The following is a 17,931-nucleotide window of genomic DNA, read 5'->3' as shown; positions in this document are numbered from 1 at the left end:
GAGGTTAACACTTGGTCATACGTGGATATTTCAACAAGATAATAACAACAATCGAACATCTAAATAAGCACTAAGATGGTTATGGGAACACAAAATCAAGGTTTTATAATGACAGTCTGAGCCTCTAGATTTGAACCCCTTAAAACCTGTGGTGGAATTGAAGAGTGCAGTCCACATGTGCAAAACTAAGAATAAAAAGAAGCTGGAAATGCTTTGCAGGGAAGGCAGTCCAATATCTTTACAATTTCTGTCTAACATTACAGGAAGAGGCACAGTGCTGTTATTCTTTCCAGAGAAGACTTTATTATACACCGAATATTAATTGTAAACGCGCCAATAATTTTGCCGCACACAACTGCACTAATATTTGTAAAGGTTTTAAGATTTTAAATTAAAAGCTTAAAAATGGCACAGATGCAAAATATCACTCCCTGCATGACGTTTTTGGCCTATGTTTGAAATTAGTTAAGCGGAAAGCCGCTAAGCAATGTACTTAAAAATTCTTGCACCATTTTAAGCAAGGAAACTTTAAACATAAGCATGGAGCAGCATTAACTTCATCCCCACTGTGAAAATGTATTTTAACCTAAACATGTGAATGCAAAAAATTTGTCTAAGGCATACAAAGAGTAAAATGTATTCTTTGAATCTGAAGTGAATGAGCAAGTCACTACAATTCAAGTACTATAAGAAGTCTTCAACTTTACATGACTATATGAACTACAGGATTTTGATACATGACACTCCATAACCTCAAATTAACTAACTCAATGCTTAGTACCTCAGTGCTTTGGAATTGTAAAAAAAAAAGAAAAAAAGAAATTCTTGAATAAAAAAAAGGAGGACGTCTACTGCCTCTTTGCTGGCTGCTGGTTCCTTGTGTCCTTCAACACGCTAGCTATTATGTTTCAGTCAGTGGTTCGTTCATTCAGTCATCTTCAATAAGCGCATTATCCTGGTCAGGTTCAGGTGTATCCAGAGCCAATGCCAGTAAGACAGGAAAGAAATCTACCCAGATGGAACACCAGTCTATCACAGTACACTATGGACACTTGAACATACCGAGAGGCATTTTAACTTGTTGAGCATGGGAGGAAAGTTGGAGAACCAAGCGGAAACACTTGCAGTAACCCAATTTCAGGACTAAACCCAGGGCCCTGGTGCTGTGAAGCACCAAAGCTACCCACTGCAGCCTGCTGTCAGTAGTGAATAAAAAAATAAATAAGAAAGAAAAATTTAATAAAATTTCCACTTCATGCCATCTAGACTGCCGGTCTGGCAGGAAAAAACTGGCCATTTTGTTTATCCCGTAAATGAATGACTATTATATTTACAGTGCAGTTCCAGACACCAGAAAGGCGGAAAAAGGGATTTTTTTTTTTTTGTTTGTTTTTTTTTTTAGTTTGTTTTACTGCAATTTCAGCTGATTCCTTTTGTCAATAAATGACGTGTTTGCAAAGATTACAATCTTAGTGAATACCAGTCCTGTACATCATCCAGAGAAAGCAACAGGAAACCAGAAACAACATGTTCCAATGCACTCATGCTTTAATAAGTGGGATGCTGCTGCATAGACGAAACCCACGCCTCCATACATGCAGAGGACACCAAACAGAACGTATGAGCAGCGGCTGAATCATTCTGAGCTTGCAGTCAGTTGGACCCAATTCTGTTCTAACATCTGCAACTAGTTCTTAAAATGGTACAACTAATGAACTCTAGCCAGGTCGTTTAGTTCAACCGTCTGCACAGAATTGCAAACTGGCCAACTAACATATGTAGAAGTGACCGTTGATTTTGATGCTTGAAATTGCCCAGATTCCGAAACTAATACAAAAGAAAAAAAAAATTAAAAGATAATGAGTCTCACCACAGCCTTTCTCAGCATAGTTCACACATGAAAATTCCAATATATACAGTAATATCTTCAGCAAAAAATGGCCATGAGCCATGTCTGTTTATACAAAGAGCATTGCGAGAATGAATCTTTGTATCTCCATCCTTCAGCCAATAACATTTATAGATAAAGCCAGTTTCTGAAATTGTTCGCACGCTCCCGTTTTTTTCCCCCCCCTAACACCATTACCTTAACGCACATCTGGATACAAAATGCATGTGTGGGCTAAGAAAAAAAGAAATGGTTCTCTTGTTTTCTCACGAGTTCATTCTTACCAATGTTCTCCTTACAGACAATTTAAGTTTCGTCCTGTTAGCTCCTAATAACAGAAGATCTGTCTAAACCAATAAAAAAAAGTTATACCGCATTGCCCAGTCCCCAGCCTGTATTTATATTAACATATAACAGGCAAAGAAATTGAGAAAAACAAAACACTGACAAAGACATAAAGAGAAATCATTGTATAAACCCTGCATAACTGTTAGTTAAGAATAAATCTGGCAATAATATAGAGTTTCAAAAACAAGTCATGTCTCCAAATGTTCATGATAAAATGACCAATTTTTAAATAAAAACAGGGTTTGACTGACATTTTCCATAGTGCTTGGATTGAACTGAAAACAAGAAAGAAAGTATTGGAGACAACCTCACATCCACCCGGGCCTTTAAAATGCAAAATGAAGTTGGACACGGCTGTAGCTGTGATATGCTTGTGCATATAAATACAGTAATGCAGAGTGGGAAATCATAAATTGGTGTGTGATGGTACATGATCTGTGAGTATGCTTTTTACTCTGTGCATTACTCGTATATAAACTTTCACAAAGATTATGAACGTTTTATTTTGTGGACTACAGCTGAAGTGTGAGGAAAACAGATGTGGTCATCCTTAGGAGAATCCAAAGAAAATCTTGAGATTTGATCTTAAAATAAAAGCTATATATTATGCATCTTTTATATGTTTGTTATGACAGCATCTGTTATTTCATATTAAGTTAAATGCAAGCTGGAAATTCTTGTATTAAATTGTTCTTGTTTTCATATGGGGGAGAGCATGTAAGCATGTACTTGTGTGTGTGTGTGTGTGTGTGTGTGTGTGTGTGGTTGTGTTGATCTATCTGTCTGGCCTACCTTGCATACAGTCTCTATGTCCCATGGCAAAATTGTCTGCAGGTCAATGAGCTCACAAGACAAACCGAGCTTGTCCTGTGCCATGTTAGCCACTTCCTTCAATACATGAACCTGTAAAACAGAAGAAACGGTATCAGTCGGTCAGTAAATCTTAGACCTGCATTTCCCACCCAGTGTTATAAAGAACACGTTTAATGTGCAAATCATACTATGCCAAAACAACAAATGGTAGTAACTATAAGAACCATTGATGATTAACCTATTGCATAGGGGAGCAATCCAAGTTCTGCAACAAGCCCTGATTTTCACGATGTCAAAAGCATGTTTAAAATCAAACGACTGGACTGAACCAAGACAGTTTCCCCAAATCAATTCTGGCCCCTGACAGCGCTGTGCTTTTTTTTAGTATGAGAAAAACTATCCAGCACGCTGAATAAAGCCACTGAACAGTTTTGGATCCACACAGAGGTTTTAAAATAATAGTCCAATCCTTTTCTGCCAATAGGAGAGATAAGAGGAAAAACAATCAAATGTTCACCAGCAAAGCTGCAGTAGTGTATTTACACAGAAGCAGGAGGTCAGTGCACCTTGCAAGCCAGCTAAGCTTTATGACAGAAATCGTTTTAATCCGCGGCTCGGCGTTTTGTTTGTAAATGTCACGAAACACACTGGATAAATTAGAATCTATTCAGACTGCTGCACCTCACCACATGTGTCAGTTGTGGCCAATTCTATGAATGTGCACAATTTTGCCTTTCTGTGACCTACCTGTGTTCCCCAGGCAACCATGGTGAGGTCACTTCCCTCCTGCACTATATCAGCCTGAGAGAGGGGGAGATGGTATGCTTCTGTCGGTACTTGCTCCACTGGGCAAAAGAAAAAAAAAAAGCTTAAGATACAGAAAGAAAACACCAGCTTTCCTGCTCACATATCCCATTATCAGAATCACCTTGTAGTCTGTTTTTACTGAGGTTAAAATAAATAATAATTAAATAAATTAATAAATGGGTTCCAAAATTTCTCTTTAAATGACAGATTACAGGACAGTTGGAAACTGTGCGTGTGTGTGTGGCCAATACACTACCACTCCAAATTGTCTGGACAATTAATCACACATTGTCTAGAGTCTTCATCAGTCATTGAGAGTGTAGAAATGTCCTCGATCCTGTTATTAAGCTTTGCCACAATGTCTCTAACCAGAGGAGGCAGAAAAATATAGAGAGATAAATGTATTGACTAAAAGTAGGACTAAACCAGAAATTCATCCTTTTTGAAAACAAATGAACGCCTTTATTTTTGTATAATGTTTAAGAAATAAAAAGCCAACAAAAATATTTCTTTGAACCGTTTGTTTTTCCCAGTTCTTCAATATTTTTTAAGAAAATTGTCCCATTTTGCTACCTAATAATGAAAAATGAAAATCTAAAACAGCCACCTTTCCAGAAAAATTAAGCCTAAAAAAATACTATCAATATTTCAATCCCATTTTTAAATTAGTTTTTTTTTCCCCTCATTACTTCACTCAGCGAATTGCAGATCTGCAGGAATCAAGTAATGATGTGGTTGGCTACTGGAGTAATAGTATGACCTCTAGTCTCCATGGTTAGCCAACTGATGCCTCAATTTCCTTTCTTGAAGCAGCAAATACTATGCCAAAAGCAAGTTTCAACATTTCCAATGACGCATGACAACGGACACCTTTAAATGTCTTCAAAAAAGGGATTCGATTTTGGCTGCTGCGATACTAAATCAATTTATGGGCTGACAAGCCTGGCTCGACGAATCTGTTTCCCACCACCAGATGTTATGCTTTGTGACGTTCAAAACAATGAGCCCAAGTGTGTTTGCGAAACATGAATTCAAAAGGTTTGGCATTGTGTACCAAATGCTGTCCAAAATGTTCTAATAAATAAAAATTTATATTAAAGAACAAACTCGTAAATTAATATCTACACACACACTGCATGAATACGAAATACAGACGCTCCCCGCCCTCCGAACGAGTTACGATCCGAACGACCGTTCGTTCCGTGAATTTGTTCGTGAGTTGTTAGTGTTCTTTATTATACGCATATCTCCTAATGATGTAAGAGCTACAAATTCTATTAAATAAACAAAACATACTGTATACAATATTTTGTATTAAGTAATACAAATTATTAGAAAACAATTCTCTCGTTACGTCTCCTCCGTTTTGAATTTTTTGCGACTGACTTTTTCACTTTGAGGACAGGTTTGTTCGTATCCGCGAAAGTTCGCGAAGTGAAAGTTCGTAAAAGTGGCAAGCGTCTGTATAACGCCTGGCACCCGTTTCTAAAAACACAAGTCTTTGCAGACAATGTGTCATTTCTCTCCATTTGCGAACCATGTTATTTGTTTAAATCCGTATTGCCACAACAGCCCGGGAGACTGTGAAGTAGGAAAGTAGATCAAATGAGCCAATAAGTTGAAATGACGCCTTAACAAAAAGAATGGGGGAAAAAGGTCTGTAATTACACATCATTTAACTGTGAAGATAATTCACCATCAGAGATCAAGTACAAAATCCTAAATGGCACATGATAGCTGTGATTAAGAAAATTGAAGGTGGAAAGGTAAGAGTTGTAGCGTACAGTCGACTTTGTGAACGGGGAGGAGAAGGTCTGCTTTTTTTGAAGTGTGATTCACGTACACAATAGAAACAGTGTCTTGCCGACCTAAATGTCTGGATAAACCAGAACAAAAGGCACTCTTCTACTCGCTTGGTATTTTACATAATGCAATCGTTGCGGCTTTTACGGTATTGCAGGTAAAAAGATACGTTAAAAGCAGTTATTCAGGGTCTGTATTTCACTTCATTAAATTAAATGTGCTAATGGAGGGAAAACTGGCCACTTCTCATCTCTGACCAACAGATCGTAACGTTAGCATTTAAGCATAAATTCAGCGCACTTTATTTATATTTAAGTGCACTCAATTAGTCAGAGAGTCAACATTTTGGGTGTCATGGGAATTCCAGCCATGAATGAATGATGCCAACCGAATTCTATAAGACTGATCAGAAGAGATCACTTACACATCAACAACCCCTTCTCAAAGGTCCTCAAAGGGGACTGTGATGCATAAACAGAAGCGATTTTTTTTGTAGATATCCAGATTGAATTAGTCACTTTAACTGTGCAACAAGGGTGTTATAAATCATTTCAGATTAAATGAAACCTTATTTTCATAAAAGTATTATTAGTTTTCCAGTTAATCACTAGCTTTTCAACATGCACAAGTCCTGATGTTTTGGTTTTTTGGAAAAGTAAGGTGCTGAATATCTATAAGCAAATAGGACACAGTTTCTTGTGTTACAATGTGATTGCTAGGACAGCAGGTATCGTTTACATACTTTGTATCCCTCAAACTTGTATAGCCGGCTTGGATCACAACAAAAAAAGTCAATTTCCACTATAAAAGAACAGATTGTGTTGTTTTTTTTTAGCTATTAAACAATAAACAAACCTTTTTTACATTCGAATGTGCTTTCAGACTCAGTGGTACAAAACATTCTTCAGGCTGCTGATTACTAATTATAGACCATCTAAAAGAATTTCATGCATGAATTTCCAACCTATTCCTTCATAGCTTCAAAGCGAAAAATGTGCATAGCTTTAAGGAGAGAACATAAGGTTTTAATGCTCTGAATGTATATGAGCATTTCCACCATTTCTCTTGAACACAAAATATTCAAAGCTTAAACCTCAATAGATTTAATATGTAGACGGAGGAGCTAATATCCAAAGATGTCCGTCATTACTTTTATCCTTTTCCAGGCACACAAGCAGATTACTGTAATGAGGCATCGTGTTGTACTTTATGTACCAATAATCATGCCAAGTACTGCCATCTAGTCAACCTTCCAACAGTGGAAAACAAATTGAGGAGCACACTGGGGACTGCCACAATCACTGGCATGCTTACACACAGTAATGCGTTCTTAAACCCAAACAATCTGTGCAAACTCTTAGCCAATATAGTTTTGCCATACTGCAAGTAGTAATGTCTTGGTTTTAGTAAAACATTTACAATTCTGATTTTTAAAAAAAAGAAAAAACCTAAAACCATTATGATTTACTGATGACTATATCTTACTAACACAACAGAAGCTTAGAAAACTTTCAGGTTGAAAATAATACCACATTTTTAGTGGTTTATTGCATTTCCATTTCCTCCTGGAAACTGGTGACAAATACATGCTTCACACTGCTCATTAGCAACTTTCCATGCTGAATTTAAGACATACGTTTGCAACAAGGGCAATAAATCGAATACTAAAAATGTATTCGGGGGTTCTGAAAGTGGTGACATTCCGTTTGTCTTTTCCTTCCACGGCATAAATCCGCTGCATTTTTCCCATTCTAACATGATAACAAAGTGTTAAATAGTCAAAATGATGACACAAAACATTTTCGAGGCTCCCTGTTAACAAATATAAACAAACACAATGTCACCCTGATTGAATCCACCCTGTTTACTTTGTTTACATTCCAGACCACTGTGTAACATGAAAATTAACACCCAAATGCATTATTTTTGCACATCAGCCTGGGGTGTTATTCAGCTTATACCACAGCAAAAATGTTTGATTTATTATTCCATCCATCCATCCATTTTCTCCCGCTTATCCGTAATTCGGGTCACGGGGGCAGCAGTCTAAGCAGGCCCCCGCCTTCGACTGCTGCCCAATCCTCACAGCACCGTCCTTTACGGTCCCTCCTGCAGGTGGTGAGCCCACGGGAAGGCGGCCCCACGTCACTCCGACGTCACGGACCTTGATATTTCCCTCGTAAGGGACCCCCGGAGCATAGAGGGTTAAGGGCCTTGCTCAAGGGCCCAAGAGTGGCAGCAGGCGATACCGGGGCTTGAACCCCAGACCTTCCGATCGGCAACCCAGCGCCTTAACCGCTGGAGCCACCACTCCTAATAAAGATTTGATTTATTAATGAATGGCAAATCAAATCTTACAGTTTAATGCTTCGTGGTTATATTTAATGCTGTGGGGTGTCTAAGAGACAAGTTTGTTCCTGCATCATACATGCACCTACATTATAGCTGTAACAAACAGTTCATCAGTCCCTTATCAGTCTCTCATGTATGCGAATTAGGCACTTTATCTGTCACTTTCATCATTAATACAAAGTTTAACTAAACCCTCAGGTGCTTACAATCCATTCATGCTACTTTCTTTTTAAATAGCACTATTTAAAATCATATTATTAGCTTGAGATTATGTGAAGCATCTGCCACATGGATTTTGGTATATGAGGGGCTCCAATACAAACAAAACCTTGTAAAATAAATAAATAAATGAATAAATAAATAAATAAATAAATAAATAAATAAATAAAGAGCTAATAAATTTTAGCCTATTGTTTATTTTATTATCAGAACTACTTAGCTAGCTCAGCTGCTCGAAGGGGAAAAAAAAAAAAAAAAAATACACATTGTCTGACCAATCAGATTTGAGCATACAAATATTAAGGCTGAATTTTCTTTTGTAGATTTAGTATTGCTCATTAATAAAGAAAAAGTACTTCTTATCCGATTACTCGATGGAATAATTGATGGAATACTTGATTACTTAAATAATCGAAAGCTGCACCCCTAATAAGTATAAAATAATGCATGTTCGAAAGGTAACAGATTTAAGATGAAAACTTCTGAGAAGTGAGATGCATAGAACTGACCTGCTGCTCTGTAAAGGATCTTGGGCTCAAAAAAAATGCAGGGGTTCTTATCAGCAATGCAGGACAGGAGCAGCCCTTTAGCTTGGACTGGGCCTCTTGGCACCACCACCTTAAAAAAAAAAAAAAAATTTATATGTAAAAATTAATAAATAAATAAATAAAATAAGACAAATCTAAAAGCTTTGAGTCATCTGTGCCAGCCTCATTGTGATTTGGAGTAATCCTTTTCAACCACCTTTTCAGACCACAGAATGACAAAACATGTTTACCACACTGTCTGTGGTATAAGAACAGGACGGAGCTGGAGACTTCAGGCCATTATACTGTGTACAGTGAGTAGTGGAACATCGGTCTGATTTTGTGGACACTTCTGAACTGTAGGTAATCACTTCAACTGATGATGAACAGTAACTGAAGGTTACTTTGAAATACATGACGCACATATTTGAGACCACTGATGCATTAGTAACGTTCACAAGACAAATTTTAATTATGGATATTGGTGAGGCAGCCCAGCAAAACCCCTCTGGATGTGACTAAATCTGAGGGGGGAGGTAAAATTATGGGCATCAAAACCTTAAACATATTTTACCACAATTTTGTTGGGTTTTTTTTCCGATCTTGTCTTGGCTTTTTGAGTGCACAAATAACATGAGTCAGCAACAGTTTGTTTAGATGTCTGAAACATGGCTAGATTTAGTGTTCTTTCTACAGGATTTGATCAAGTTGTAAGATAAGTACATGCCATACCAAAATAGCCACATGCCTAATCATTTCAGTTTGTAATCAGAAACCAGCAGCCTATGCTCTTGGACAGCCACTGCAATCACTTACACACACTGTACAAAGAGCTGACAAAAGGGTCAAAAACATTTAACTGAAACTGAAATTGTCAATACAAAGAAAAAAAAGCCATGACTGAATTTTACCTCAGGTGACTGAGGTAAACGTGGAGACTGACGTGGATGAGGCTGATAATCAAAGTGACAGCTCGTTTCCAATTACACACTTTCATATTTTCACCCTTTTCACTATTGGGTGTAAATAGCCTTTAAAATGCTACAACTTTTCTTCTGGTTGAGGCACATCAGGAAAACCTTTAGCTTTTAGAACTATTGCACAGTACAAAAAAAAATTATTCCAAATTTTACCATGTGAAATCAGTGTGAAGACAAAAAACAAACCAAAACAAAAGAAAAATTGTAAACTAGCCCTCATGCACTGGTCTTGGACAGGAATGGTTTAAAAACCTTGAGTATGAAACCAGAAATCCTTTTCAGATTAAAAATTAAAGCCAGATTTCTTACAGACTGACTGTTCAGATCAAATCTATTGTTTTATATACAAACAATATTTACACCATTGCCATTCATTGAAAGCAGTCAATTAATTGTATGTTACAGTATTTAACTACTAAATCCCATGTTTTATTGTGACTCCTCCTGCTTATGGTATGCTTTTCTGAGCCACTGTACTAATCTCTCCATCATGTCATATACGTTTTACCAGGATTATATGTAAAAGCTCACCTTAATGCCAGGGCTGTGGGCAAAGAAGGCCTCAGGACTCTGGGAATGGTAAATGGAGCCGTGACCCACGCAGCCCCACGGTGCTCGGATGGTCAGGTTTCCACAGTCGTAATGGTTCCCTGAACGGTACCGGTACTTGGCAGCCTCGTTCACAATCTTTAAGCGGTATACACAATATACAGGGTTACGATTAGTAAATAAATTGAGTTTATATGTGAAAACAAGAAACCTTGCACATATCAGTCACCTGCCATCTTTAGAAGACAGAATTGTAAATCTGAAGCCTAAAAATCATTTTCTCTTTGTCATTAAATACATTGTATGGTGGTGACTATACCTCTCAAACTGCTTCAAGCACATTTAACATGTTAATAAATGGAAATTAATAACATGCTAGTACTAAACTTAAAAAAATGATGGAGTGCAGAGAGGAGAAATGACTCCGAGGCGGGCTCCGTTTTCTCCACAGAAGCAGATTTCACTGTATTAAAATACCGCCCCCTGTCCTGCCCCCTCCCCCAAACCCCCATTATAACATTGGTTGCCTTGACAAAGACGAAAAACTCATCCATCTTCGGCAAAGTGAGGACATGCAGGACCGAAACATCAAGCGAACAAAATCTGCATGTTTCTCTCGGCCAGCTAATGCTTCATTCATCTTGGCAAGGTGAATCACTAATGCCATGTGCAAGGCTCTAAAAAGCGGTCACCAAAAACACGCCTGAGCTGCATCCTGTGCAGCATTTCCATGTTTTATATCACAGAAAGCTGAAATCTTCCAACTTGTAACGAGTGAGTCAGATGTGTTCATGAGTACAGCATGTTCACAATGCATGGCACATAAAAGAATATTCAAACCTAGCAGAACTCAAAAGTAAAAGATTCTCAGTATAAGAGAGTTAAAAGAATAACGGCGATGATTTTGTCTTTGGCATTGTATATTTATAAGGGAGAAACTAAATCTGGTCTTTGGAAGAACAGTCGTGGTTTTCGCAAACATCTCAACTGTAACTGTGTCAGGTTTTGTGTTGATAGTACAAAGGAAACCAAAGTTACAACATCTGGAACCATGATGTCCGTTTTTTTAAGTGTCCAAAAACCTCTACAAACAGGTAAATTTATGATTATTTCTGTTTTATTGAACAAAAAAGAACTTGTTTATCCATTCCAAGTCTCGAGTTAAAAATAGAAATATAAAATGGTAAAAAACAGCATTGATTTTTCTGTGCTTAACTTTCAGTGCTCTCTCAGCAGTCTTCTGCTTCGGTGCAATTCATGTTGCCCTGCGCTGCCTCGAAGCCCAGATACGATCCACTAATTCCACCTATAAAAGTATGAATTTCTGCTCCCCGACCCTTGAAAGCATTGATGATGCTGACCTTTAGATCTCGTGTAATGCACAATTATTTTACAAGCTTGAATTGGCTTTGCATTTGCTAACTCAAGGGCCTGAAGTGTCAGACTGCAAGCTAAGCTTTTCAAGCTTTTAAAAATTTCCACCATTTTTTAGCTTTTTATTTGTAGAAAATATTCTCTTGTCCTTATAATCTGATATTTGTTTAATATATTGTTTAATATATTTTGACAGTTTTCAGGTTTCATAAATAATCTGGTGGCCCTTCAAATGTATTGGTGCTTTTTAAACAACTTCAATATTAATGCATAAAGTAAATAAAGAAATAAAGAAATAAAGAAAGAAAGAAAGAAAGAAAGAAAGAAAGAAAGAAAGAAAGAAAGAAAGAAAGAAAGAAAGAAAGAAAGAAAGAAATTAGAAAACCCACCTGATCAAAAGCAGGAAAGATGTAATCAGCAAACTGAATTTCTGCAATGGCTGTAGCCCCTGCAGTAGCTGCTCCTATGCCAAATCCCACAATGCCCTGCTCACACAGAGGTGTGTTGAAAACACGGTCTTTGCCTAACAAGGAGAAAGAAGAAGAAGAAACACACACACACACACACAAAAATACACTCATGAGTAACCTCTGATAAAGCTTTAGAAAGGCAGCTTTAATAACAAACTGTAAGACAGAGGATAAAACTCCACAGAACAAATGCAAATGAAAACCATCTTTCCTGGCCATGTTATAAATTGAAAGAAGGTCAACGTAAACCTCAATGAAAGACTCGTCCATGACCACAAAAACATGGTGTGTTTTACTTCGTCTATCCCATAATCCAATGATAATCCACACAAATTAGACTGGAGATATGGTCAGGGATTGTCTATTTTTATTCCTTCCAAAGTGGTCTAACTGCTTTTCGATTCTATTTGCCTGTTAGTTTTGGCCCACATACTTAAATGATCACACACTGATTTGGGGGTGGAAAAAAATAAGGTTACATAATACTGCCCATATATTACATGGTCATTTTAAGGCACACAGAAGAGACAGTTTAAAGAGACCAGCACATAAGGACATTTATGAAAAAGCATAAATTCCATTACAAAGATTAATAAATCTGTCATACAGGTATGGAAATGAGGGAGTGCTGAGCAGAAGGTAGGTTTCGTTTAGGAAAATGATGCCTGATTTGATAACGTTTCCTGGCTGGCGTGTGCAATCGATTTCACAGAGAGGGATTTTAAAGTGGAAAGGCGGAAGTACAAATCACAGCTCAAAATGTGGAATCCAGGTTGACAGCATAAGCGTGAGTAACTTTCAGAAGTGTGTGTGTGTGTGTGTGTGTGTGTGCATCCCGTCTAACAAGCTGACACGGAAAATAATGATCCCTCGCAATAGGTCAACACATCTGACGTCAATGAAAACAAAAGAGAGTGAGCGAGAGAGGACGGGAGATGAGATCGAGCGAGGGGACGCAACTTGTGTTTATTTTAACGGCAAGTTGCTAAGCAATCCATGAATCACCTCGTGATTGTCCGGCAACGTGAATAAAATCATGGTCATGCAGGAAATATCAAATCGCCATTAACGTCGGAGCCGATACGGTTATAAATGAAGGATCAATGTTTGAAATAAGGATTAATTTAATAGGGAATACAAATGTAAAAAATGTGGACAGGTGCGTATGGGTGTAAACAAGTCTGCTAACGTTAATAGTGCATAAGCACACAAATAATCCGAAGTGCACTTCTACATTAGGGAAAACGTTCACTTTCATTTCTATTCACATCATCATGAATAAGGTATGCACCATGTTTTGCATTACTATAGATGGATCACTGGATCCATAAATATCAAAGACGTATAAAAGATTAAGCACACAAATCTTGACTTATACAACCTAAAACTTCGGTCAGGGATGTCTCTAATTAATGCCATTTTATGTATATGAATAGAAACATTATAATATGTCAGGTCAGGTATAATGCTGCTTCACTCTCCTAACTGAATAAGTAAATAATGGACATGAATGAATATAAGGTTGATTAGAAAATGTTTGTGGCAAACAAATGACAAAAAAAAAAAAAAAACAGACCGAAAAGAGTACAACAAAACAGGCTGTATTGATATTAAAATATCCAAAACAGACACAAGGCACACAAATGTTAAACATACGCCTTTGACTATATTACAGTTGGGTCCTCTTTTGTGATGAGGGGCTTGTCGTGGTCTTTCATCTGGACTATTGTAACAAAATTAACAAATAAAATTCATAGTGTCTCTAGCCTTAGATAGATAGATAGATAGATAGATAGATAGATAGATAGATAGATAGATAGATAGATAGATAGATAGATAGATAGATAGATAGATAGATAGATAGATAGATAGATAGATAGATAGATAGATAACGTCTCTATTATAAAGCGTTATGACTATAACTAAATATTTAATATTTATATATATTATATATAACTAGATATATAATATATATAAATATTAAATATTTAGTATAATATTTATAATATCTAGTTATGATGTCTCATTGCATAATCCTAAAGACAATTGTTATTTAAAAAATATCATGATTGTGGGTAAAGATTTTAATTTGCATAATTATTTGTTAGGAACTTTAAAAAAACGATCAGATTTAGAAATGACTGTGTTTATATAAACGGTCTAATGCCTCTCAAAAGCAAGAATGTGCTGCCATCTTGTGGTAAAACATGATACACCAAAATCACAAATAAAAAAAGTACTCACCATATTTGTCCCTCAGGCCAACTGTGCACCGAAACACCCCACCGAAGGCCACATCCTCCCCAAAAATGACTTAAACACACAGAGAAATCACTTATAAGATAATTCACATTTGACAACGTGTCATCATTAAAACACACAAGCACTAGACAGAAAAAAAAAGTATTGGGACACCTGATTTTTCCAGCCACATGTCGTTCTTTCCCAAACTTGTACCACAAAGTTACAGAGTTTCCTTCACTTGAACTAGGAGACCCAAACTTGCTCCAGTATGACAATACCCCTATAAATAAGGCAAGCTCCATGAAGATCTGTTTTACATGGATTACAGTGGAGGATCTTGAGTGGCCTGCTATAGATCTCTGACTTCAAATTAACTGGACACCTACAGGATGAATGTAAATGCTGACTGCACCCCAGGCCTCCTCACCTACATCAGTACCTGAATTAACTAACACCCTTAAGACTTATTGAGCACACTTGCACACTCCAAATCTAGTGGTACATCTTCAGAAAACAGTGGAGGTTATTATAACAGCAAATTAAAACTAAATGTGGAATAAGATGTTCAAAAAGCAGATGTCACAAACCTTCTTCAACATATTGTGTACATAATGAGCACATGTCATGTTTGTATTAGCACATATGCACTGCTACACTAGCATGTTTTTAGGGATGAAAGGATTTCTATTCATATTATACTTCCTCTAGTCATTTCAATACAAATGTAATTAATTTAAATAAACAACAAAACATCAAATCCAAAACAACAATGTATTGAACAACAAATCTAAAGAGAATTGAACCTCAGGGGTACACAGTCATTTAGTGTTTTCAGCAAACATGTAAAAGTAAAAAGAAACTTAGAGAGGTGTTAATACCTGCTGTGGGATCACTGGCCAAGGTGTGGTCCAAGGCACTGGTTACAGACTGGAACAGGTTCATCTTCGTGGTAGGACCTGGAGCACATATACAAACACAGTCTCTGCTTCATATCTATAAGTACTGCATTATCAGAACTGTCAGTCATCACATTATCTGTATATGTTACACACACTATGGCTGCTGTTTATTGTCCAAAAGTTCTAAAGTAACTCTTTATCATACCTGATGCACAATACTGTTATTTGCACTACCATGCACTCTCACACTTTATATACATCACTGATCTGTCATATAATCTGTATCCCTATTTAATACTCATACTGTCTATATTGTCTCACATGGTCTGTTTTGTCTTGTAAAGTCCAAGCTAAATGTATAGTTTTTTTTATGTCTGTACTTTTGAGAGTCACTAACAGCTGGAACCAAATTCCTTGTGTGTGTCAACACACGTGGCCAATAAACCTGATTCTGATCATCATCAAAGGAAACATAGTGCCAGTGGTAAAGTATTATGTGATACAGAAACACTGAACTTCAAGTCATGCAACGAAATGACCAAGTGCCGTGTTGTTAATTAAACTAAATATTTAATAAATTTGACTTCTCAAGAAATAAAACTGTAATATCAGCATACCGTCTTCAAGTTATTGTTGAGTTATTTTAACTTCATAAGTAACGCATCACAACTAATCCAATCACGGGGAGACTAATTTGTTGAACAAAAGCTTCCAATTCTTAACCTTTATGACGCTTCCCAAAGCTACACACTGCTTAAATGGAATTTAGTAGGCAGAGAGTCACTGAAAGTGGAAAGTTGAAGATGAACGTTACCGTGTCCGTTTCCAGATCCTGTGCAGTGTAGACTCAGATTCCTGTCAAATGTATGAAACTGTACAAGTGGCCAGATGATAATTTCCACTGCTTGAATTTGGCAGGAATTATCCATCATAAACAACCACACCATTACACCGCATGGTGGTAGATCCTTTCTTATTATGAGAACATAAGTCACCTCCAGTTTATTTCTATAGCGCTTTCAACAACAGACATTGTCCCAAAGCAGCTTTACAGAATTTAACAGTTAAGGTGAATAGTGTGTATTTATCCCTGATGAGCAGCCATGGCGACTGTGCCAAGGAAAAACTCCCTTAGATGTTATGAGGAAGAAACCTTGAGAGGAACCAGACTCATAAGGGAAACCCATCCTCATTTGGGTGACATCAAGAGTGTGATTATAGTCTTTAGACAATACAGAACACGGGCGTCTGATACAGAATAATCAGTAGCCACACGAAACCTACACATAAAACATGCAAAGCTCCACCATGCCCCCCATTCGATAAGCTAATATAATTAACAAATACTGACATAGTAAATCTTTAAATGAGGTGAAATCTAATCCAAATAATGAGATATTAAGTCACAATATATAGAAATAACATAGCAGCTCAAGCCCCAGCATCACACTTTTGGGCTCTTGGGCCCCTTAGTTTACAATAATCCAGGGGGTTCTGTATCATGGCTGATCCTACATTCTGACATCACTGGGATATGCAAAGATTTTGCTGTTACGACTCTCCTTTGCTGCACAACCTGCAGTTCAAGGCTTTAGTGTCATCTCCAGGCCAAGATCTCCAAATAACACTTTATAACTCTCTGCTCTTCCCTTCAGCCACTGCTCGTAACCTTGGGGTAACTATGGACAATCAACTGTCCTTCTTCCCAAATGTTGCTAACGTGGCTCGTTCTTGTCGATTTCTTTTCTACAACATCTAAAGGATTCAACCATTTCTGTCCACACAGGCTGCCCAGGTGCTTGTTCAGTCTCTTATCATTTCAAAACTGGACTACTGCAACTCTCTGCTGGCAGGTCTTCCCCTGAACACTATTCGTCCACTGCAAATGATCCAAAACGCAGCTGCACAACTTGTGTTCAACCAGCCCAAGTTCTCCCACACCACCCCACTGCTGCGCTCCCTTCACTGGCTTCCAGTAGCTGCACGTATCAGATTCAAAACACTGATGCTTGCCTACAAGGTCAAAAATGGACCAGCACCATCTTACTTCAGTGACCTCATCACACCGCACTGCACCACGCTGTCTGAGATCCTCCAGCACTGCTCGACTGGTACCACCTTCTCTCGGAATGAGAGGTAAGTACACTTCAAGGCTCTTCTCTGTTCTGGCACCGAGGTGGTGGAATGAACTTCCCCTAGATGTCCGTACAGCAGAGTCCCTGACTATCTTCAAGCGACGACTGAAGACCTACCTCTTCCTGAAATACCTAAACTAGCACTTTTCAACTTTGTAGAATTCGAGGTTTATTTATATTGAGTTTGTAATCTTGCATACCAGTGTAGATTTATTCATTGCTAGAGACTCAAAGCACTTTTGTACGTCACTCTGGATAAGGGCGTCTGCCAAATGCCGCAAATGTAAATGTAGTGTAGTGGTGTCAAACAGGAGAAATTTACTCTCTCCCTGAGGAGCAAGTATGAAACAGAAAATATGGAGTAAAGAAAGTCTGTTGGCAAAACAGAGCTCACACTGTGCTGTAACCTACATCTGATACAGAGACCTGCTTGGCAAAAGACAACAGTGATCATGGAGTGAAGATTGTGAAGAACAGGAAGGTTTTCATAATCATAATATTTTCATAATTTGCCCGTTGTAGT

The 17,931-nt window shown here is 37.6% G+C and overlaps 1 protein-coding gene across 1 annotated transcript in view; it reads right to left on the bottom strand.

The window, feature by feature from the left end:
* The window catches only part of bckdhb (branched chain keto acid dehydrogenase E1 subunit beta), a 51,857-nt gene that overhangs the window by 33,396 nt on the left and 530 nt on the right, over window positions 1–17,931 (bottom strand). The window contains exons 2-8 of the mRNA XM_083547830.1: window positions 15,253–15,330; window positions 14,375–14,443; window positions 12,050–12,183; window positions 10,269–10,424; window positions 8,740–8,848; window positions 3,797–3,894; window positions 3,029–3,139 (exon numbers count right to left, since the gene is read on the bottom strand). Coding sequence (XP_083403956.1) covers window positions 3,029–3,139; window positions 3,797–3,894; window positions 8,740–8,848; window positions 10,269–10,424; window positions 12,050–12,183; window positions 14,375–14,443; window positions 15,253–15,330 — 755 coding nt within the window. The remainder of the gene's footprint in view (window positions 1–3,028; window positions 3,140–3,796; window positions 3,895–8,739; window positions 8,849–10,268; window positions 10,425–12,049; window positions 12,184–14,374; window positions 14,444–15,252; window positions 15,331–17,931) is intronic.

This window comes from Silurus aristotelis, assembly GCF_946808225.1.
Source record: "Silurus aristotelis genome assembly, chromosome: 1".
Classification (NCBI taxonomy): domain Eukaryota; kingdom Metazoa; phylum Chordata; class Actinopteri; order Siluriformes; family Siluridae; genus Silurus; species Silurus aristotelis.
The sequence above is the reverse complement of the archived record's forward strand: the minus strand, read 5'-3'. Positions and strand labels throughout refer to the sequence as shown.